Below are 23127 nucleotides of genomic sequence, written 5' to 3'. Positions count from 1 at the left end.
AAGAGTTTTAAAAAATATTTCGCCCATCAACCAAAACGAAATCGTAACGTCATTAACTTGAATTATACTCACTCGGAAACAACCGAAACAAGAAGAAAAAAGTCCACTTTATCTCGCGCCCGCTTTTTTTCTTCCACAAGGCTAAATCAACAATAATATTTGTATTGGAAGCCGGGGATGAACGCAAATTGAAACCGGGCTTCAGACAAATATTGCCCGATGTAATTTTACAAACACCTTCGGATTTCAATTCCGACACACTTTCCTTCCCCCCCGGTTTACTTAATTTATTCGTCCGATTTTAATTTTCACGTTTGTTCGACGTGTATTTTGTGCATTTTGAGTTCGACATCGTAATTCGCGACGTGACAGCGCCCCGGAATGGGATAAGACAGAGTCCGGAAAGATGCCCGTTGGATTTTTCGTTCGGCCGTTCTTTATGGGTACACTTTCGTAAAGTGGAGGCGAATTTAGTTCGGGGGTTTTCTGGCTCGGTAATTACCTTTAGATGTCGGTCGGATAGACGTGACGTTTCGGCCAAAGGATTCGCCCGGAATTTGATAAGCGTCAAATGGAAATTCCTTGACATCACATATCGATTAACATATTAATTAGTTGCATGATTAAAATAAACAAAGAAAGTTACAAGTCTGCGGTGGAATTAAATTAGTTGGCTAACATAAAACGTACATTGTCTTTGTTAATTAATGGGAAATTTCAGTTTAACGTTCAACAGGTGAATAATGTATGTAAAACGTTAATTAAGAAAATTTTAAATGTGATCTGAAATTACGACGGTAAAACGACACAATCCATTCATTCATCAGGCGCACCAAACATGTTTTAATCCTTTCGACTATTCAATGGATCGCTCAAACAATGCCACGCGGAAACTTTAACTTTCATAATAAAACTTTAAAAGGGACAAATCTGCAAAACTTTACCGCTTTCAACTATAAACTTTAATAATATATTTGACCGAGGAGCCGGATTTTATTAACACCGGGTTGTTTAATTTATAGTAAAAAGCTAAAATCCATGTTAGCAAAACTTTTCTAAAGCTCCGACAAAAGTTCTTCAACTATACTTTGTTTAATAATACATTAAAATATGTTGTTAGAAAGTTTACAGTAAATTATGAATTAGAAAAAGTATTTTTAAATTAAAACAAGTTGTCAAAAGGTAAAGTTTATTCGGAACCCCCGTTGTGTATTTACACAACCCCATTTCATTTATTGTTAGTGTCTTTTCACGTGGAAAACGTAAATTAAGAGAAAAATTTAATTAAGCCCGATGTTTGTTTGGACGGTTACCTAATCGTAAAATTATTTTTTCTTTGTAGTCCCACTCACACTATTGTTCACACAATCAATTTTTAATTAATAAACAGTTGAAAAGTCTGCACTTACAAAACAAACAAAGCAAACAAATATGATGATAAACAGAACATAACATAAGGGAAAAATAGTTTGAAAGACAGAACGTTTATTGTGTGTTATGTAGCGGCAAAAAAAAATTAAGAAGAGGCGAGAATAGAATGTACATGTGTGTGTCTGAATAAAACAGACAGGTTCTAACGTCCTGCGGGCATTTTCCTCCAGAACAAACACGGGAACTCATTATGTCTCCTTTATCCGATGGCTGAGTATGTTGCGTTAAAAAGAGTCCGCCTCTTTTTCCCCCTGGAAATTGCGGTAATATACCCTTCACTTTTGTTTAGCTCCGTTAGGAAATGGTAATTTTTTACCCGTACCATTCTTTTAATACAACTATTCGCCCATTTACCTCTGACCGTTTTAATAAACGAAAAAGTGACCGATAAAGATTTTAATTTTCGTTCCGTTTGTTCAACTACAGCCCAAACAAACTCCCGATTATAAACACTTTTATAAACTTCCTCTCGAACTAAACAAAATCATTTGTAAATTCCCACTTAATTTCGGCACGAAAACACAAACATTTACTTTGCAACCGTGTTTTGTGCCCGATTCCAAGTTTAAAATTAACACGAAGTTCGGGAACCGGTGGGGAAAAAACGCACGCAGATAATCGACTCAGTCTGGATAGTTTCCGGACCCTGTTTTTTTTCCAACAGGATCCCTTTCGAATCTGTAAATGTTAATCGATGGTACAGAGGAAACCGCAGCTACGTAAACACTGTTTTGCGATTCAGTCGATTAATTGATTTTGGATTCTACTATTTTATTTCGGTTTTAGTTTTTGTGCTTGCGGTTTTACTGAATTCAGCCATAAAGAACGGTAAAAAATAAAAATAATTCAATTGTGTTGTAATTAACTGAGTTTTAGTTGAATGAAATGTTTTATATTAATTAAAAATTTTAACGACCAACGAAATTAATTATGAATTGATTAAAATTTTAACAATTTAATTAAATATTCAGTTAATGAATAGTACAATACTAATTATTATATTTGAATTTTTGTGTTTACTTTTTTAATCAATGCATATTATTACATTTATATAAAATATAAAAATTCCAAATCATTGAGAATGATTATTTTTAAAACCAACAAATACTTCAATAATTGTAAAATACCTATAGTTGACTTTAATGTTACATTTTTTTACAATTCATTTTGATTAAAAATAAAATAAACAAATGCCAATTAAAACTACACAGCCCATCTTTTGAAGTGGATAATTTGAATTTACTAGATTAAATATATTTAAAAATATATTCAATGTTTTATTTTAACCATAGTTCAATATTTACAGCACTAGATGTCAGTATTTTAAATGTATTATACTTTTTATATATTTAATTGAAATAAAAATAATCAACAATCTATTTTTTATCAACTTTTTATGTCTAAAAACCATATTATAAATTTGAACACATTTTATTTCTTTCATTCTTAATTTGTCTGCTGTTTAGCACCGTAAAATACCTCAAAAAAGTATTTCTTCTCTTGAAGATTTTACCTCTATAATTGTAATTTTAGAATATAGCAATTAGAGTAAGCATCAAGAAAATATGCGCTAATATTCAAATTAATATAATATTATAAAATGTCTAAAAATTAAAGATATTCCTATATTTAATACTGAGTATGTCCTCCTCTAATTCTTCGAAGTTCGGCGTAACGGTGAGGCATTGATTGTGTCAACAGGCGGATCAATTCTTGGGATACATTATTCCAATCTATCTGAAGCTGTTGAGCTAATTGAGGGTTATTTGTGAGTTCCAGATTTCTTATGTGTCACCCTAGAATGTCCCGAAGATGTTCTATTGGATTCATGTCAGGACTATCCGCTGGAAACACCAAAACTCCTAAATTATGCTCTTCAAAGAATTTTTGAATAACTCTGGCAATGTGTGGTGTTGCATAATCTTGTTGTAAAGTGAAATTTGGTCCATACTTGCTCAAGAATTTGGTTTTACTTGTGGCCTCCACTTGGTAATTGGAAAATTGTAATACATCTATTAAAATGTAAATAAACCTTCATTGTGATTATAAAATTGTAACCAAATATATTTAGTTACTTTTATTATAATGTTATTTTATTATATTTGATTTTGGAAATTTAATATTTATCTAAAACTTCAATATTTGAATATTTTATTACCTTTTATTTTTATATGAAATATTATTTTATCATTTTCCTGTTAATATTCGTTCGTCAATAGAAAAACTCGACTTAATATGACGGAAAAATTGAAAAAATTAAAGAATTTATAATTATCATTATAATTTATTACCTTATAATAGGATAAATTCATCATAACTTCCAGTTTTACTATTTGACATACCTTTTTTCAACATATAAATCTTTGTATAAATCGAAATTTTGTTACATGCCATAACGTTTACACAAAATATCCCATTTTATCATTTTCGCTTTGAAATTCGTCGAATAGAAAAATCCCAAGTAAAACCGGACGAAAAAATCAACAACAAAAATCAATGACCGACACAATAATACAAGTTTGAACTCGGGACTTCGCATTTCACAATATCGGTGTCATAATACGAGCCGAGTCGACTCTTGTCATCGCATCTGTTGCTGAAGACTTATACATGAGGTGCGGAAACTCAATAATAACTTTTTTCGTGGGGTGGCTAACCCCAAAATAAATAGAAACAGGAGGGAAGCGCATAAATCGCCACGCACTCCAATTAAAAGGTTAAACACATTTCCATCAGTTAATTGAGTCGATTATTATTTAATCAGTATATATTAGTACGCCGTGTTTAATTTTAATATTTAATGTAACTCCCGCTGCGTATACCATAGTTTAATTAGAACATATTGAGTTACATTCTGTCGGAGAATTTTGAAAGTTTCGCCTTTGATAAAAGCGGTTTATGTCTTAAGCACTTAACACACTTAAATGTTAAATCTGTTTAAAGTTTTACTCGCGTTTGTAGAACAACACAAACAACAGGATCTTGAGCATAAATTTCTTATAACTTTTCCTTCATTATTTTCCAGACTTAAGTCCCATCGATTGGTTTAATACTGTTTAAACCGTAGTCTAGTTTTAATCTCCGCTACAAAACCGTAACTGTAATAAAACACCTGTCTCGCATTTTGAGGTTTCCCGCGAATTTCTGGGGGATGAGGGAGACGTTAAATGGCAAACGCTTAAAATTACGTTGTGTCAATTTACCTCTATTATTGATTTTAAGCACAAAGTTTAAAATTAAATGTGAGGCTCTACACTTTTCCTAAGTACTAATCAAACACAACATGCGGTTTTTGTCAAAAAATGTGCGTTTTATTCAAAGCACTTGAAATATATGTGGCTCACTTTGACAAAAAAGCGTTTCATAAAAAAAGCAACTCGGCAGCAAAACCATAAAAAGGTTAACTTTGATGGAACTTTCTAATTTGGTACACGTATATTTTAAAAACCGTCGGAATTCATGAAATTCAGACCGAATGAAAATTATAATTGGAAATGTGTTATTAAAAATTTTTACAAAATTGTCTCGGACAAGTTTACATTCTTTCCAATTGTGTTTTATTTTCGGATCCATCCGAATTCTGCGACAAAGCAACAGAAATAAACTTGTTTTCAAAACACACTCGTAAAACGAATTGATTACCAAACTTTTTGTTAAATGGGATCAAGTTACGTTAAATAAACAATCAATTAAATTATTTTTACTATTCTAAATTCGAAATTGAACTACGGTTGGCAATGTTGTGATCTACAATTAATTGATTAATATTTTATTCATTTCATTTGATAAAAATTTAATTATACTTTAAAACTGAAAACTAAACATTGTTATTATTAAATATTGAGTTAATTAAATTTTAATTATATTCAATTAATTATGTAAACAATTTTAATTACCAATATACATTTCTGTATTTACTATAGTGGACATAATTATAGCAACTTACTAAAATGTTTTAAAAATTTGACTTGAATTATATTTCAGTTTACGTAATATTTATTGTTTTTTCTCTTATTGTTGTGTCCAGCTGGCCAATTTAATTTAATTTCTTAAAGAATCACGTACATTTTATTTTGTTTATTGGACTAAATTATAACAACTTTATTTTATAGTATTTTAATACCGTGTATTAATTCAGTCTATTATTAAAATTAAATAAAAATATTAATTTATATTCATTGACGATATTTCAATAATATTTTTAGACATATATTAAAATATTCCTTTGAACTCAATAATTTAGCAAAAAGATAAACATTGTAATTGGTATTATTTTCATAATAATAATAAATTAAATATATATGTAACTGGATCAGCACGATACTCTTTATGCCTGAGTACCACCATGGAAAAAATGCCAACCCTTCCAATCTGATCAATAAAAAATTTGTTTTACACAGTTCCATGAAATCAAATATTTGCGTACCTAGTTTGAATGGAGTATAGCACGTTCATGTAACAAAAATCTTTACTTACCTTATCACAAACCTGCGAAACATAATCAAACATCCGGGTTATAAAATAATACAAAAATAAAATTATAAAGTTTTGATTTATTTAATAGTATTACCTAATAGATCAACAATTATACGTATATCAACAAAAAACATTAATCCCGCGGTCAAAAAATGCAAGATGATCGTCCGCCAAAATTCTAACAAAAAGGACATGAAAACGTTCGTTCGATCGTCCTGGATTTTCATCGCGCGCTTATCCATATAATAATATATAGTACAATATTCTTGTTTTTGAAATAATGCTTAAATTGAAAGTCTTAATCTCGTGTGGGTCAATTTTTTTTTTTTTTATTTTGCCGCCAACATTCTGGAAAAACTGCGGGTTACAAATCGAAATCGTCCCGCCACCGAAAAAATACCGCTTCTTCCGGTGCGGAACAAGCGGGAAAAAGGTGGAAATTACATAGATACAGTCTGAACGGGTAAAATTGGGTTTTAAAGAGATTTATTTATTTTTTTTTTTGGTACATCGAAGGTATTAAAAATGTATGATTGGTTGAGGTTTTGCGCAAGTGTATGAAAGATTAATATTTACATGAGAGCTTTGATGGAGGCTGTGCAGGATTTAAACGTAAATCTGCAGGAAAATAAGTTTCTATTCAATTCTTTGGCTGTATTTAAATTAAAAAAAGTTGTAACAATAAAATAATACAATTTCTTAGAAATTAACAACTCTAATATTTTAATAACTAAATTGGACCCTTTTAAATACATATTTACAGGTTTTGATATAAAAATTTATTTTATAATACATTTTGATTACTTAGTTTATATAAATAAAAAACTAGAGAATTTTAAGGCTACTTTAAATTAATTATTTTTGTAAATATTAGAATAAATTAAATAGTTTAAGTGTTTAAATTATTCAAATGATTGATTTTAAATGATCTGATGATTTTAGGTTGCATAAGTTTATTTAAATCACACTTATTTAGATTATTATTATTATTTTTTAATTTAATGTAAGATTATTTTATTTTTAAAATTAAAAGTTAACTGAATTTCAATTATAGTTAGTTTGTTTAAATCATAGTTTTTAAAGCAGTAATAGTTTAGTCAGTTTTTTATAATGAACCAAGTATAAATTTCGTTTATTTTCATTCGCAGTCTATACCAAAACATTTCATAGTTTTATAAAAAAATCCTGTTTCAATTTTAAACAGCGGCCATTTTTTAAATAAACAAAACTGTAACATGTGAGCAAAACCTAAAATTAACAAATTAAAATAACAATTTTCTATTTTCAGGAAAATAATGAAGAGTAAAGGCAACAAAAACATGCTTTTTGGTAAGTAAAAAAACGATAACAATTTCGAGATCTAAAATAATTAACACGTCGAGTTTAAAACTTTAAACACAATCTCCGTGTTATGCAAACGATTTTAATTAAAAACTTCGTAAAGTCTTTTCATATAATTTAGTCCTGTTTTAATTGTTGAAAAATCCAGCAGGAATTATTATCCTCCCTATTAAAAACTATATCGCGGAAGTTTTTTAATAATTTTCCATTACTGTCACAAATACTGTGAATAATTCCATTTTACGTTTTGATACTTTTGTTGACAATGAAAATAATTAATGGGAAATCGATCAGAATTAATGAATAATTCACGTTTTTCACCCCATAATAATTGAGTCGAACAAAAACACGTAACAAAATAGTAAACTGTCGTAAATATAAAGTCGACTATAAAATACAGATTTATCGAAGTTCGCAATAAAGTTCGTCCCGCTTTCGAAATTTACAACAGTGTAACTTTCGTGCACTTTATAACGGTTGCACTTTTCCATATTTATAAATACATTGTTTGTTTTATAACGCATTAAAAGCCGAGACATTAATCTAAAACGGAACGCATTTATTTCGGTGCCGGACCGACTATAAAAAGAACCTTTTCACGCTTTTGTCCGTTGTACGTTTTAATTAAAATGCTTCACATATTAGTCTAAGCGTTCATGTTAGAAAAGCGAAATTAAATTGACCGGATCCGACACGAAAAATGCGTCAAAAAAGGGTCTACCGTGATACATTCATTTTCTATAAAAAAGTGTTCAAATTGCTTTTTCCGTTAGGCGCAAAATTTTACAGCTCTAATAACATGTTCCTGGATGAAATTCGACATTTTGTCAAACGTCATTATAAAATACCAAACGAGTTTTGTTTTAGGGGAGCATTTTTTGTATTAATTAAAATTGTTCACATATTCGGAAGTACACAGTAAGTAAATATTATTTGATTATTGTTATTTTATATTCATATAAAATATAAAATTATAAAAATATGGTTTTAATTTGAAATATACATTCAATTTTTATTTAATTAAAATATAATATTTAATTGAAATATGAAAATTCCTAAAATTTAATTTAAAATTAATAACACCTTTACTGAAAATAAATCATATTACCATTTTAATTAAATTTGTTTTCAGTTTTGTTATTTCAGATATTCGTATTAAAAATGTATTAACTCAACAATATTTATATCCCCAGAAAATTACAAAATAAATATTATCTCTGAAAACCACATAAAAAACAATCAAATTCAGTCTATTTCATTAAAAAAAAACCTTTTTTTTGTGCTTCAAGTTTAATTAGAAGGTGAAAATCTTTATCATTTCACCCTTATTAAAAATACTTGAGTAAAGAATCGTGCAATCAAATTTTAATCAAAACAAACCCTTTTCTTTTTTCTTTGTTAATTTTACTGTGATTTGTGATTACTTAAAATAAGAGATGATATATTTCATTTAGTCTCAAGTAAAATTTTAATTAAATTAATGAATTGTTCTTTGTATTATCTTTAAGTTAATTAAAAGTTTTTACTTAATTTTTAGTTTTAATCCATATTAAAATGTAATTTAATTTTTTAGTTTAAGAATTAAATATTTAGGTGTATTTGCTTTAAAATAAATGTTGATATGATAATAATGATGATTATGATGATTGATATTATGCATTATTATTAAAAATTATTGGTTTCAATACTTTTTTTATTTAGAACTTTAACCATGTCATAATAAAATATTAATTATAAATATAATTATTAATATTCTGTGTCTAAAGTAAATTTCATACATATTTAATGATTAAAATTATGAAAATATAATTATTATGTATTATTTTATATTTTTATTTAAAATTTATATTGTCATTTTAATACTGTTTTATATTTTTAGAGTTAAAAAAATTTAAATTGAAGGTTTTTAATAAAAATGGTCGCATATGTATAAAAAAATTTATTAAAAAATTTATGTTAATTAAAAGTTTTAAGACGATATATATTTTTTTAGATTATTAAAAATTATTTTTTAATCAGTAAAGAGTAAAAAATTGTTAAGTACGTTAGTTCAATATTTAATTGGCACATTTTTTAAACGAAGAAACGTCGAATGGTCCTGCACAGGAAAAAATCGTGTACCCCCATCAGGAAAAGGGAAAGAAGAAGAGAAAAAACTAATGTACATCACCTGCGCAAAATCCCGAACAGAAAACGCAATTAGGTATGATGTGAGCAAAAGGCACTAATCGAAGATTAACCACAAGGGGGGGTGGGTGTACGGGGGGAGGTGTTCCATCCATCCATCCATGCATCCATCAATCGACCTTAAAGAGACACGAACTCCGGCGTGAGAACGGGGGCGCAGTGCAAGTGTTGGGGCGGCGGCGGCGGCGGCAACGCCATCTCCTGCGAGGAGCCGGGCAGCGAGAGCGTCGAGCTGCCGCCCGCCGTCACCCGCGGCCCCATATTATCGTAATTGACGGGCGGCGCCGGGCGCCGCGGCAGGGTCGCCATCCCGTGGTATTTCTGTTTGGGCCTGTGGGGTAAATCTAACAGGTCAGGGCACCGGGACACATCTATAATATTGGGGTCTCGACTCACGGCCACTGAAATGTAGAAGTTCCCGTACTGGTCCTGCAACGGGTCGCAGGTGGAGAACTCGGGCGGCGGCGGAAAGACCGCGTGATGCAGCGGCATCGACATCGACATCGGTATAGGTTCCCGTTCCAATGTGAAATGTACCAGGGGATCCAGTATCTCGACTTCCGGGCCCATCGCCTCGCTACTTCCGGTACCGCGGTCCGTGGTCGTCGCGATGCTCACGTCCAACAGCTTCTTTTCTTGATCCGTGAAGCTGACACTCGCCTTTATATCTCTCGACGGTCGCGTACGGTACTTTGCACAACACACAGCCACCACCGTTACCACAACGGTCACCCCGACAACCACACATCCTATCACAACGCCCCACCAAAAGTAACTCTGGTCCGATTTGCTGGTCGTCTTCGCGGTCATCACCTCCGGCAGCACCAAGGTCACGTTGTTCGACACCGTTTGCAAGACGTTCTTGGCCACGCACGTGTACACCCCCACATCCACGTCGCTGACGTTGTACACACTTATATTAGCCCACTTGTCCAATAATCCTTCCTCCGCCTCTATCACCAGCCACGTATGGTTGATCGCGTATCCCTCGTACTGCCACGACACCTGCGGCTCTGGATCACCCGTCACTCTACATCCCAACGTTACATTCCCTCCAGCTTCTGCTTGCACTTGGTTCGGGGGCGAGATAAAGACTTGTGGCGGACACGCGAACTCCTCGGATTTCACGTCCTTCCATTCCCGACCTTCGGCCTGCGGCGGCTCCGAACAAGTCAAGGGGATGGAATGCAGCCTGCCGCTCAAGTACCAGTCGCGGAAGCCGCGTAACTCGCAGTCGCACTTCCATGGGTTACCGTCCAATATTAAAGTCTTCAAATGGGCAAAGTTCATGAACGAACGCTCGGACAGACTTTCCAGGTGGTTACCGTTGAGATTCAGAAGTTCCAAGTTAACGAGATGAATGAAGGCGTTCTTGTGGATGGTCGATAATTGACAGCCTTCTAATTCGAGGGTTCTTAAATGTGGTAGGGGCGGAAACTGCTCCGCCGCCAATTGCGTCAGAGGATTGTGGCTCAGGATTAATATTCTGAGACGTACGTTTCCCGTGAACGTTTTGGGGTCCAGGTAGGAGATTTGGTTGCCGGAGAGGTCTACCTCAACTAAAATGATTAGGTCTTTGAAGGCGTTAGGATGCACTTGCCTAAGACCCGACGTGGTGAGGAAAATCCTCTGGAGGTTGATCAGTCCGATGGACACGAACTCGGCATCGGAGAGCTGGGGGATGAAGTTCCCCGTCAAATCCAATACTTGTATGTCCTCGTCCAGGTGCGGTATCTCCGAGATGCCGGCGTTTAGACAAACGGCCGTCTTCTTGCCGGAGGACCATTTGCATCGGCACGATCTCGGACAGTCGGTCCAGTCTGGCGCCGCCAAAGCCAGTGCCAACACCAGCATCAGTACGTAAGCCGGAGCCATAACCCCAACTCATGTTAGAGCCAACATGTCTGTCACAGCATCGCGTCTATTTATACCGGACGACCGAAATTATCTGAAATAACTTTTGGAGGAGAGCGCGCGTGTCGCGCACACGGCGTGGCGTATTCACGACGACGGGTGACGCAGGCCAGTGGTCTGAAGCCGAGTTCGCCGCACTATGATGCCTCCGTCGCAGCCTCGCCGGCCGACGGTTGCGGCGCTGTTGCGTCGGCGTCGCGGCGGGATGCGCCCTACCCACTATGCAGCAGGACTGTTTCATTTCGGCCCAAACGACGGTCGTTGCGAGTCTTCTACAGATGCCGAATTATTATTTTTTTTTCTTACTTAATGCATCTCATTTTATTTGTTTTATATGTTGTAAAATTTAAAATATTGTGCTTCATTTTCAGGGTTATTTTAAAACGTTATAAAATAAAAAAGGAATATATTTTATTAAGTTATTAAGTATTTTACTGCGAGACAACATCAATTTCATTTAATGATTATTTAAAAAGTAATCTGCAATAAACAATGGTTATCATTATCACCATAATTATCATTATCACCATTATTATCATAATCACTATTATTATCATTATTATCATCATTATCATTATTATTATTATTAAACTTATGTTTACTATCAAATAAATATTGTAAGAATATTTAATGTAATATTTTGTAAATATTAATATAGATTAAAAATTCATAAAAAATGGTATTTAAATTCATATTAAAATTTTTATGGTTCAAACGGGAATTATATTTATATAAACTGAAATTGTATCAAGGAATTAATTTCACAATTATGGTATATTTAATATTGTATTGCAACTACTAATATTTTAAAAATATATTTAATATGAAACATATAAAAGGATGTACAAGTTTAATACAATTTTATTAATATTCGACCTAGTTGAAATGAAATTAACTAAAATTGAAAATAAATATGTAATTAATTTTATAATTATTTTCAATTAAATAATTTAAGTAACTGACATCATTGAATGAATGTAATTATTTCATCTGTGAAAAAGAATTTAATTAATTGTAAAGATAATTTTGTTTAATTAAATTAAATTTATATATATGAATATTTACCTAAATAATATTTCTATACAACGCATGAATGAAACTGTATGAATATTTGTACAATTTAGTTAACTGTTATTGAGTTAAATTTAAATCAAGATTTAAAAGTTTCGTTTCAATAAACGTGTACACTTTTCTATAACTTAGGAAAGCAGAAAACTCTTTTCAAGGCATTAATTACTAAATGAAAACATTTTCCGTCTTAGTTCTACTTATACTAAAACCTTTTGAATTAAAAACTGCCTATTAAATATTTGTAATTTAAAAGTATCATGCTTATTTTAAAAATCATTCGAAGTTAATTTGCATGTTTAATTAAATTAACGTTATATTCTTTTCTCCGTATTTTTAACTGAACCTTTATACAATAATTATTCCAGTCGTTCTTTGAACGAGGAACTTTTTAAAACAAGATACAAAATGGAAAAATCAGTCACTTGATTAGATTAAGATTAATCACATACCAAAACAGTGTTAAATATTTAATATAAAAATTGTTTTATTTATTTACCCTCACGTGTAGTTTCTGTTAAAACATAAAATTAAAATATTAACTAAAAATGCAAAATTTCTGACAAAAAATGAATATTTCAATAAATATTCCGTGCACTAAATTTTCGAGGTTGAACATTTCTGATATGTCGCAATATAAAAATAAAGCCAAGCATAAGTAAGTAAAAAAGCAGAAGTTGGAGAGAATTTTTAAAACTCTCCGAAAAACGATTCTGCGGTCCGCTGTTCAACGAACCCTTTTCGCGTCGCATTTTAAAGGTCGCATTAAATTCAATTTTCGACCCCGATACTCTTTCAAGAGTCACTCCCGAAACTAACATAATAATATATTTGTGTGTTTTATAGAACGTAAGCTGAATTTATAATTAGGGAATATTATTTTAAATTAACTATTTTTACTTAAGATCTTTTGACAATAAATAATTTATATTTTCATGAATAAAATCGATAAAAAAATTTAAACCGAAATGATTAGTGCGAAAATGACAAGCTAAATTTGTAATAAAATAAACGTTTTCTTGTGATAATCGTATATAATTTTCTTAAACAAGTTCTAGTACTTTCGAATACTTTATAATTGCTTCTCCAACAGATCTCCTTTTTTGTTCCTATTATACAAAACATAAAAGTTTTATTTCAGAAGTTTCACATCAATAAATGGGACTAAATTTAAAAATTATTCGATGTTAATTTACATGTTTAATTTAATTAACGTTCTATTATTTACTCCATAATTTTAATTGGACATTCAAACTTAGATACGATAATTATCCTTTAATTAATCATCCTTTAATCAACGAGGAACTTTGGAAGAATCAAGTCATTTTTGCATTTCTAAAAATGCAGATTCACTTTAATAATTATGGTATTTATTTTGTACAAATTAAATCGCCTATCAAATCTATTTTAAACTTTTAATATTTTTTATATGTTGTACATATTTTATTATCATAAAATTCAAAATCTAAATAAAAAACAATTTTTGACAGAAATTAAAATTTTATTTCTTTTCTGTGTAGAAATTAAATCTCAGTTATAATCTATATTATAAATTAGTCACAATGAAATAAGTCAAAACGTGTTTGTAACTTTTTATTTAATAAATATATAGAAATAAAATTTTAATCTTTTATAGCCAACACTATAAAAACAACTGAATATTAAATTTTACAGAATTTCAAATTAATATTACTGTATTGTGTCAGCTGATTTATTGGCAATAAAAATTAGTTATATTAAAATATCAATTTATTAAGAGATTAGTCCTTTAAATTAATTAAGTAGTTTTGACAATAAATATTGTAAGCGAATATAATTAATAAAAATTATAAAAAAAATTAATAGATTTTATTTAGATATAAGAATTAAAACAAATTAAAGTGTTTTGTGAAACATGATAAGGCTTATTAAATTTTAATAAACAGAAATTGAGAAAAAAAATTGATAAAACATTCTTTTGATTAGTTCTGATGATGGAAACGATGGAAAGAAGTCAATAACCAACTTTTGTATAGCTATTTTGTCGGATAAACGGACAAGATTTTCCTTTGACGTCACAGAAAGAAACACAAGGCGATAATTAATTCTGGAATATATTCACGCCGAGAATTTTATGAATTTTCAATTATGCAGTCAAATTGAAAACTTTTTAATTTTGCTTTGTTTTGAAGAAATGATAATCATACAATACCTATATATCACATGTTGAAAATAAACTTGAACAATTACTTGCAAATGATATATGCATAATAAAATTAATACTAATGTATTAATTATAAAAAATTATTGGCATTGTATTATAATAAATAGATATTCTATATGATTCATAATGTCTCGTCACTAATTGGATATTTATTTATTGTGCCAATAAACAAGAAAAAAGTAGTTCCAAAAAAAAAATGCAAAATAAATAACAATGTACATTGTGATTTATCATGCAAATTAATTGTCTATTTTTATTTTCATCGTATTGTATGTATGAATGATATGAATGTGAGTTGTCTAATCCCTAAGATTAATGTATTAATGATAAACTATTAGCTTTATGTGCTTTAATACTGATAAGATAATTAGTTATTGTGTGGATAAACAAAAAGAAGTAGTTTAAAAATCGTTATATCCTTAAATAAAATATTACTAATTTTATTTTTATATTTTTTCGGTTATCTTTAATGTTAATTAGTTAATTTAAAATAAAATAATTGACTTTTAAACGTTCGTTGTGATAAACACAATTTTCTTTAACAAGATCTGTTGCGGGGGCGGCAAATAGTTTTAAATACATTATAATTACTTTCCAAAAACTCTTCTCTTTTTCCTGCCAACTATACAAAACAACTTCTAATAAGATAATTTCTGGCAGTCAATTATTATTTTGTATAGTTTTCTATTCATTAATATTCGTGGTGAAATATTCTGATGTGTCGTTATATAAAAATGAATAAATTATGGAAAAATGTAATAAACCTTAATAGACAAAGTTGAAGATTAAATATTCAATGAGACATTTTTTGATTATTGTAAATGGTGAAAATGATGAAAAGAATTTAATATCAATATCATTACAGTTGTTTTGTTGAATACACTGACACGATTTTACTTAAATAAAATAAAATATATATAAAATATTACTTGGAAACTAATCACTTGCTTAGAAATATAGAACTTTCATATCTATATTATTTATTTATTTATTATTTTTTTTTTTTTTTTCATTTTATTTTGGTATCTCTAGGAAACTAAAATTTAATGTGTCATATCTTAATCTATTAATGAAAGTTCGAAATAAATTAGTTATTGTTATACGGATAATAAAGGTCGATTAATTTTATCCTGTCATAATTAAAAAAAAAAAACTAGTGCAAACCCGCCCTTTTCCTATAAATCAGTTTTGCGGACAGTTTTGGTACTGTAAGACCTATTTAGTATTAACTTTTCATTATAATAAATGGGTATACTAATGTGGTTCATAATCAATAACCAGAAAAAGTAATTCGAAAATACATTTTCTTCCAAGTATGCTGTCAAATTAACTGCTTGCAAATTTTGCTTGAATTGGAAGAAGTGATAATAAATAAATTCCACAACGAAAATAAAAATAAACAATTAATTTGCATGGTAAATAACAATATATGTATGAATGATATGAATGTGAGTTGTCTAATCCCTAAGATTAATATATTAATGATAAACTATTGGCTTTATGTGGTTCATGCTTTGATAAGATAATTAGTTTTTGTGTGGATAAACAAAAAAAAAGTAGTTTGAAAATCCTTATATTCTTATATAAAATATTACTAATTTTATTTTTATATTTTTTCGCTCGTCTTTAATGTTAATTTAAAATAAAATAATTGATCTTTAATCTGTCTTTGTGATAAACACATATAATTTTCTTTAACAAGGTCTGGTAAGGGGGCGGCAAATAATTTTAAATACATTATAAATACTTCCCAAAAACACTCTTTTTCCTTCCAACTATACCAAACTTAATATTTATAAAACAAAAGTTTCGGAATTTTCAATAAATGATGAACAATTTAATTAACATTCTGTTACATTATTTAAAAATGAACTAATTATTAACTCTGTTTTTAGAATTTTCATCAGTGAGTTAAATCTGATTTCAAATAACAATTTCTTTCTTCTTTCATATATACAAAATATTTACAATTAAGTACACCTTCCTAAATACTTATAACATAAAAATTTTATTTCAGAATTTCAATTTCAATCAATAAACTGAATTAACTGGATTTAAAAATAATTCGGTGTTAATTCAAATGTTTAATTTAATTAATGTTCTATTGTTTAATTGACCCCATAATTTTAATTAGGCATTTAAGGATAAATACGTTAATTATCCCAATTGTCCTGAATTCAACGAAAGCCTCTGGACGAATTCAAGACATTTTTCTAAAGAAAGAAACAAGATGGGAAAATAAATCATTTAATAATAAAATTCCAAATCTATATTAATATTTATCTTTTTTCATTTTATTTTCCTTAGTGGATAATTAATTTTATATTAATATATATTAAAATAAATACATCTAAAAAGAAAATTTTTGTCAGAAAATTATTATTTTGTATAGTTTTCAATTCATTAAATTTCGAGATGGAATATTCTGACTGAAAACTTTAATAAACCTTAATAGACAAAGTTGAAGATTAAAGACATTTTTTTGATTATTGCAAATTATGAAAAGAATTCTAATCTAATTTTGTTGAATAGACTGACAAGATTTTACTTTGATATCTCAACCGTAATTTTCTGATTTTTACGGTGTATTTTGAGGGAAATAAAAATGAATAGTTAAATTATTTGGAAATTTAATGTATCAAATCTGATTAATAAAATTTCGAAATCAATTACTTATTGTTATACGGTTAATAAAAGTCGATTAATTTTATCTTGTCATAATTAAAAAAAAAAACTGGTACTAAATTTATATCATATTTCATTTTATATATACAAAAAAAGTACTAATAGAATAGAAAAGTTATATTATAATCGTGGAAACAAAATAAAACGTCATTATATGTATATAGATATGCGGAATCTCGTTTTCTGGACCCTGGCAATTTTGCGATAAGAACGATACGTTTTCCAAATAGCGTTAATTTAAGAGGTCATTTTTTATAAAAAACAAATATAAATATGGCAAGATACTGTAACACTAGAGTACATTTTACCAATAGAAAAGCGCTTTTACGTAGATATATATTCCTTGTATTGTAGTACTAAATAGTGAAGTGTTCTTAAAATATATTTATTTTATTTTTTATATATTTTCATTTAATTTTGTCATATCATATTTAAAAAATTATGAGCCCTGCAATTGTTCATTTATATCAATGAAAAGGAATTTTTCAAAGTATGATTTCAGAGTCCCACAGGTTATACTTCTTTGATTTAACACTAAATAATAATGGGAACTAGTATATTATTATAATAATGAATTTAAACGTTCAACACAAAAATTATATTAATTTTTCCTGATGTGTGTCATTCAACGACACAATGGCTAATTTGAGTTTTCAATAAATTAAAAATATTTCACCGTTGTAATTATATTGTGATACATTTGTATTGTTGTATATTGAAATTTCAAAAACTCAGGAGTGGGATAAAATTTTATCTATAGATATTATTTAAAATTCATATATAAAGCTGAAAATTAACAAGGGAAAACATTAACTTATTTCAAACTATAGTCATGGATCGAATTAGAGTAAATCACGTGTTTAAAATTCTCATTATTGTTACCATTTGGTACTTTCTTTATAAAATTGAATCTATACAAGATGCGTCTATAGAAGGGAATTTTTACACATTCAAGGTAAATATTTTTTTTATTATCACATTTATAACAACTTAACACTGTCTATAGATAAAATACGATAAAAGATACGCATCAGCAAGAGAAGAGGCAGAAAGGAAGAAAGATTTCGAAAAAAATATGAAACTGATAACTGAACATAATGAAAAGTATGACCGAGGCCTCGCTTGGTACCGCATGGGCATTAATAATGCCACTGATCGATCACCTGCTGAACTTAAAGAAAATCTTGGACTTGCTCAAAAAATGTCGAACCCATTAGGGCAAACCACTCAAATGTCTAAAGACGTTTTGACGCGTAATAGTGATATTTTTAAAGACTTAGGCCCTGTTCCCGATGAATATGACTGGAGAAAACATAATGCAGTAACTGAAATGAAATCACAATTTAACTCCCCATATTGCTGGATTTTTTCGGCTGTACGTTTTTCACTACCGCTTATGTATATTTTTAAGTGTGTCGATTTTTAGATAGCTGCTGTCGAAGGTAGATACTCGATCGTCAACGGAGAACTTTTGAATTTTAGCGAACAGCAAATTGTGGATTGTGAAATATCTAATCCCTTTAACCAAAGTGGTTTTCCAGAAAATGTTTATGAACACTTTAAGAATAATAACATAGCAACTACCGAAAACTACGGGCCACTTTCACAAGTCAATAAAGAACAACAGTGCAAATTGAACAATGTGACTAGTATGAACATTAACATGAACGGATACTACCGGATCGAAAGCGATGAGGAAACTATCAAACGCGCAGTTTACAAATTAGGACCACTTTCTGCATCGATGTATGTGTATAATCCTCATTTTAAGTTTTACAAAAGTGGTGTCTTTAAAGAGGATAACTGCAACCAGCCGGCTAATCATGCCGTTACTATCATCGGTTACGGAACTGACGAAAATGGTCATGATTATTGGTTAATCAAGAATTCTTGGTCCAAAGATTGGGGTGAGAATGGTTATGGGAAAATTGCAAGGAACAATGATAATCACTGTAGAATCGCTGATGATTGTAAGTCACCTATAATGACAAAAATGGCTTAAAATTATATTTATAACATGCACTAAACTATACGATACATGCAAATATTTTATTAATTATGAACTATTATTATAAATATTATCCTATACTTCTATTATAAATTTATGAATATAATAAATATTACATACAAAAATAATGTATTTTAATTACATATTTTCGTACTATAGGGTGAATTTTTTTAATAATTGTATATTCCAAATATAGTTAAACTAAATTAAACCCACCATTTTGGGATTTCTCTAAGATTCGATGTTTCGCAAATGTCTAGGGCAGCGATTCCTAAAGTAGGTTACATGGAAAAGTCATTCGAGTTTATCATTGAATCATTCGATTATTTATTAGCTTTAGAAATTATTTCCTTTGCTTTGGGGTTCCATAAAATAAAAGGGCTATCTTGACCGCCCCGTTGTCGTAAAAGTCTCTGAAACTATACTCCATTCAAACTAGATACACAGTGACAAACAAAATTAGTTGCATGATAAGGACGTTATCATAGGTAACGTGTTTCTAGTTGACCAGTTAGGAAGGCTTGGCTGAGGATGATGCCTATTTAAATTTTTCCAGGATAGTATTTTGACATAAAGACATTCCGATTAAATTTAATTTATTGTTATTATTATTTATTGAAAATTACGATAAATAATACCAATTATAATGTTTATTTTGATTCTAAACTATTGAATCAAGTGTAGGTGAATGACTTTTTTTTTTCACTGCGTACTTTATGTGAATACACTATTATCATATTTATTATGGCCATGTGTGCTGAAACAGTTAAAAAAAAGTACATTTTTTATGCCGTGTTTTTGAAGCTTTCATCAAATTAAAAAAAGTTGTAACACACAAATAATTTAATTGAAAATCAAATTTTTCTATAGATGTAATTGTTGAAAATATGTAAATAGAGACACATATTGTAAAGTTGCCGTAATATAACTTTATTCGTTCACAAAGATTCCTTTTGCTTTATTAGTTTGATACAGTTTCCTATTTTGTTAGATTCGAAAATATTTATTTCTTACAATAAATCAGAATTAACTAAATATTTTTTATTACATAATAATCAATCAGTCAAAACTGATATTTAATTAAAATCATTGTCTGAAAATTTGAGAATGACCACTTTACTTGATAATGAGCTACAGACTCCCAATTGATTTTATAATTTCGGACATTTTCACCACTTCTCACTAGACGGCAGCACTTCAAAACTTCATCAAATAACTGTTTTCTCAATTATACAAGGTGTTTCTAAAATAAATGGTCAAAATTTGGGAGCAGTTAGAACATTTTCAATATTGAAAAAATTTGAATATATATTTTTTTAATTTCTCCTGAAGAAAAAACAAAAAAAATTAATATAAACATCTTAAAAAGGGCTGTATTAATCAAAATTAACTTTTTTCTTCCATATTGTGAAAAGTATAAGAAAAGCTTAATAGTTTTAAATAATATTCAGTAGCGTAAAAAAAGAGGAAGAACTCTCAGAATCCACTGTATTGTATCCTTATGGATAAAATTTATCACTTGAAACTGAACCAAAGTTTACGTAAATATGAGAAAAAAACAATTTTTGAAATTTAAATTTGTGGGACTGTATTACTTCAGGAGAAATTTTATATATGTCATAACATTTATTTTTATTCAATATATGCTAATTATTTCAATTAATAATAATAAAATGTAATAAAACACAAAATCTATGCAATAAATTATTTATACAGTCTTTATTAAAATTTATTTTTTATCACATAGAAACGTCCTCCATTGTTTAACATAATAACTATAAACATTAATTATTTGTCAGGGAAGAATCTCTCCATGCTCTTAAGATTTATATAGAGCATGTCATCAGAAGGCACCAGACCTAGAAAAATCCAAGCGGTGAACGCGAAAATCGCTCTCCAAAGAGACAAATGGTTCCATGTTTTTACTTCACTAAGCGTCATCTAAAATAATAAAATTAATAAACACATTAAATGATTAATCATTTTCCATACATTTGGCATGGTTTCGTTGTTGGACAAATTTCCTATTTTATCGTCTAAAGAGGAAGCTGATAAATGTAGTATCAAACAAGTTATGTAGATTATTATGATGAAAGAACTTTTCTTCTTCAACAATCCACCCACATTTGTGCCACTTAATTCCTCTATATCTATCCTGAAAAACGACAAAGAAAACGATTAAAATTAAACAAATTTTTTAATAGGAGTTGTTTTTACCGGTCTAAGACTGATATGATGCACACAACACAGAGTCCATAGAAAAGCGCAACGAACATGTCACTATAGTAGGCATAATGTATCAAAAAATTGTTATCCTCCGAATTGATATTACAGATCAAGTACAACCAATGTCCCAGAGCCAAGCCTCCAAGTAAACCGTGACAGACGTTTGATATTCGGATCCACCATGATTGAAGAACTATCGCCACTTGTAATGGATGATATGTTGATAATCTAAAACAAAAATTTTATTAGTGATTGTAATAATTGTACGAATACAAATATTGTTAATACTCTTTGGCGTTTGGTCCTTCTTCACAATCTTTGATGCAGTTATTATTAGTCGGTTTTCCCACATACTCGAACTTATTTTTCTTTTGAACGTAAACTTTGTCAGCTCGTCTCGGACTCCTCTTAATCCTTTCTGGTTTGGGAAATATTTCGTCGTGGTTATTTTCAAAAACATCATCCTGCAGCTCCTCCAAAGCCAACGTTATGTCGTTCTTCACCTCATACTCGTCATCACGTTTCTTGTGCTTTCTTTTACCGTTTGTGCAACCCGGAGAGTTCTCCCGTTTTTTCTTACGACGTTTAGGCTTCTCCTTCGGTATCATCATTTCAGTACTATTACCCATACCCAATTCCGTTTCGCCATGGCGCTTTTTCCGGTACTTGTGCTTTTTTGTGATCATGTCTTCAGTGTCCCTCACATTGTACATGTCTGTTATGGAGTTGTATATGTTTCGTTCATCATCTAATTGCAAGTATTCTTTACGCTTTTTGAAGTGCTTTCGTTCTTCCGGACTCAACAACTCCAAATTACCTAAAATGGGAAAAAATTTACTTATGCTGGAGTCTTCCAATTGAATGAATATTTTATAACTTTAATCATGAGGCCTCACCTCAAAGGCAATATTTATGCAAATAAGACAAAACATTTTAACCTTTAAATTCACGTTCAAATCCCACGCCACATGAACTTTCGAACTTTAACCTTTCCAAACCCCCAACCTAACGCCTGCGCCCCCGAAACACCGACCTGACAGTTCCTCCGGCATTTTCTCGTCCTCATAAAAGCTCAAACTTTGCGGCCTCGAATCGGTGAAATGGGTCTTCCTGTTGTTCTCCCTTTTGATCTCGCTCTCGATCAACGACAATATTTTGGAGTTGATCTGACTCTCCCCGTCTATTGACAGTTCGACGCTTGGCGTGTGCATCTCGATGTTCTCGTTCTCCTCGTGTTTACCGACGAACTCCACGTTGTCCTCGGAGTTTCCATAGTCGTTTTCCGAACTGGTGTTCGATTTGGTGGATTTGTGCACCTGGGCGACGATCTCCTGTCGTATGTAGTCCTCGCGTTTCTCTTTACGAGTGCGAGGCGACCGGATCGCGCTCATCTTCTCCATTGCACTTCACCTCAGCATTGTTTGTATACGCGCGCCCGCATTTCACCGCGAACTGTTTTGTGTCAGGGTTGCAGGTGCTCAACTGGTGGACGACACGGAATTGGGGCGCAGGTCCGGTCTATATCGAAGGCGGCTGCGCCGTTGGGGGAGATGGGGGTGAAGTGACGCGTCTGGAGCTGGATATAATG

The 23127-nt window shown here is 30.3% G+C and overlaps 3 protein-coding genes across 4 annotated transcripts; 1 reads left to right on the top strand and 2 right to left on the bottom strand.

Annotated features, from left to right (window-relative positions):
• Positions 1-9191: 9191 nt before the first annotated feature.
• LOC109597229 (reticulon-4 receptor-like 2) lies at positions 9192-11440 on the bottom strand. 2 transcript variants are annotated; one of them, XM_049969571.1, is made up of 2 exons: positions 9832-11440; positions 9568-9766 (listed from the first exon to the last, which is right to left on the bottom strand). In XM_049969571.1, exons 1-2 carry the CDS (start codon positions 11308-11310, stop codon positions 9698-9700), a joined length of 1548 nt encoding a protein of 515 aa, XP_049825528.1. In that variant the 5' UTR covers positions 11311-11440; the 3' UTR covers positions 9568-9697. The 2 variants fall into 2 exon arrangements, with proteins under 2 accessions (XP_019868432.1, XP_049825528.1); XM_020012873.2 differs by having other exon boundaries at positions 9192-11440.
• A 6697-nt stretch (positions 11441-18137) lies between these two features.
• LOC109597230 (uncharacterized) lies at positions 18138-19347 on the top strand. Its single transcript, XM_049969869.1, has 3 exons — positions 18138-18260; positions 18312-18680; positions 18732-19347. Exons 1-3 carry the CDS (start codon positions 18138-18140, stop codon positions 19305-19307), a joined length of 1068 nt encoding a protein of 355 aa, XP_049825826.1. The 3' UTR covers positions 19308-19347.
• Positions 19348-21006: 1659 nt separating this feature from the next.
• Positions 21007-23023, bottom strand: LOC109597254 (uncharacterized). Its single transcript, XM_020012899.2, has 5 exons — positions 22573-23023; positions 21828-22356; positions 21531-21767; positions 21306-21468; positions 21007-21254 (listed from the first exon to the last, which is right to left on the bottom strand). Exons 1-5 carry the CDS (start codon positions 22937-22939, stop codon positions 21102-21104), a joined length of 1449 nt encoding a protein of 482 aa, XP_019868458.1. The 5' UTR covers positions 22940-23023; the 3' UTR covers positions 21007-21101.
• Between the last annotated feature and the right edge of the window lie 104 nt (positions 23024-23127).

Source organism: Aethina tumida, chromosome 7, assembly GCF_024364675.1.
Source record: "Aethina tumida isolate Nest 87 chromosome 7, icAetTumi1.1, whole genome shotgun sequence".
NCBI classification, from domain to species: domain Eukaryota; kingdom Metazoa; phylum Arthropoda; class Insecta; order Coleoptera; family Nitidulidae; genus Aethina; species Aethina tumida.
The sequence above is the reverse complement of the archived record's forward strand: the minus strand, read 5'-3'. Positions and strand labels throughout refer to the sequence as shown.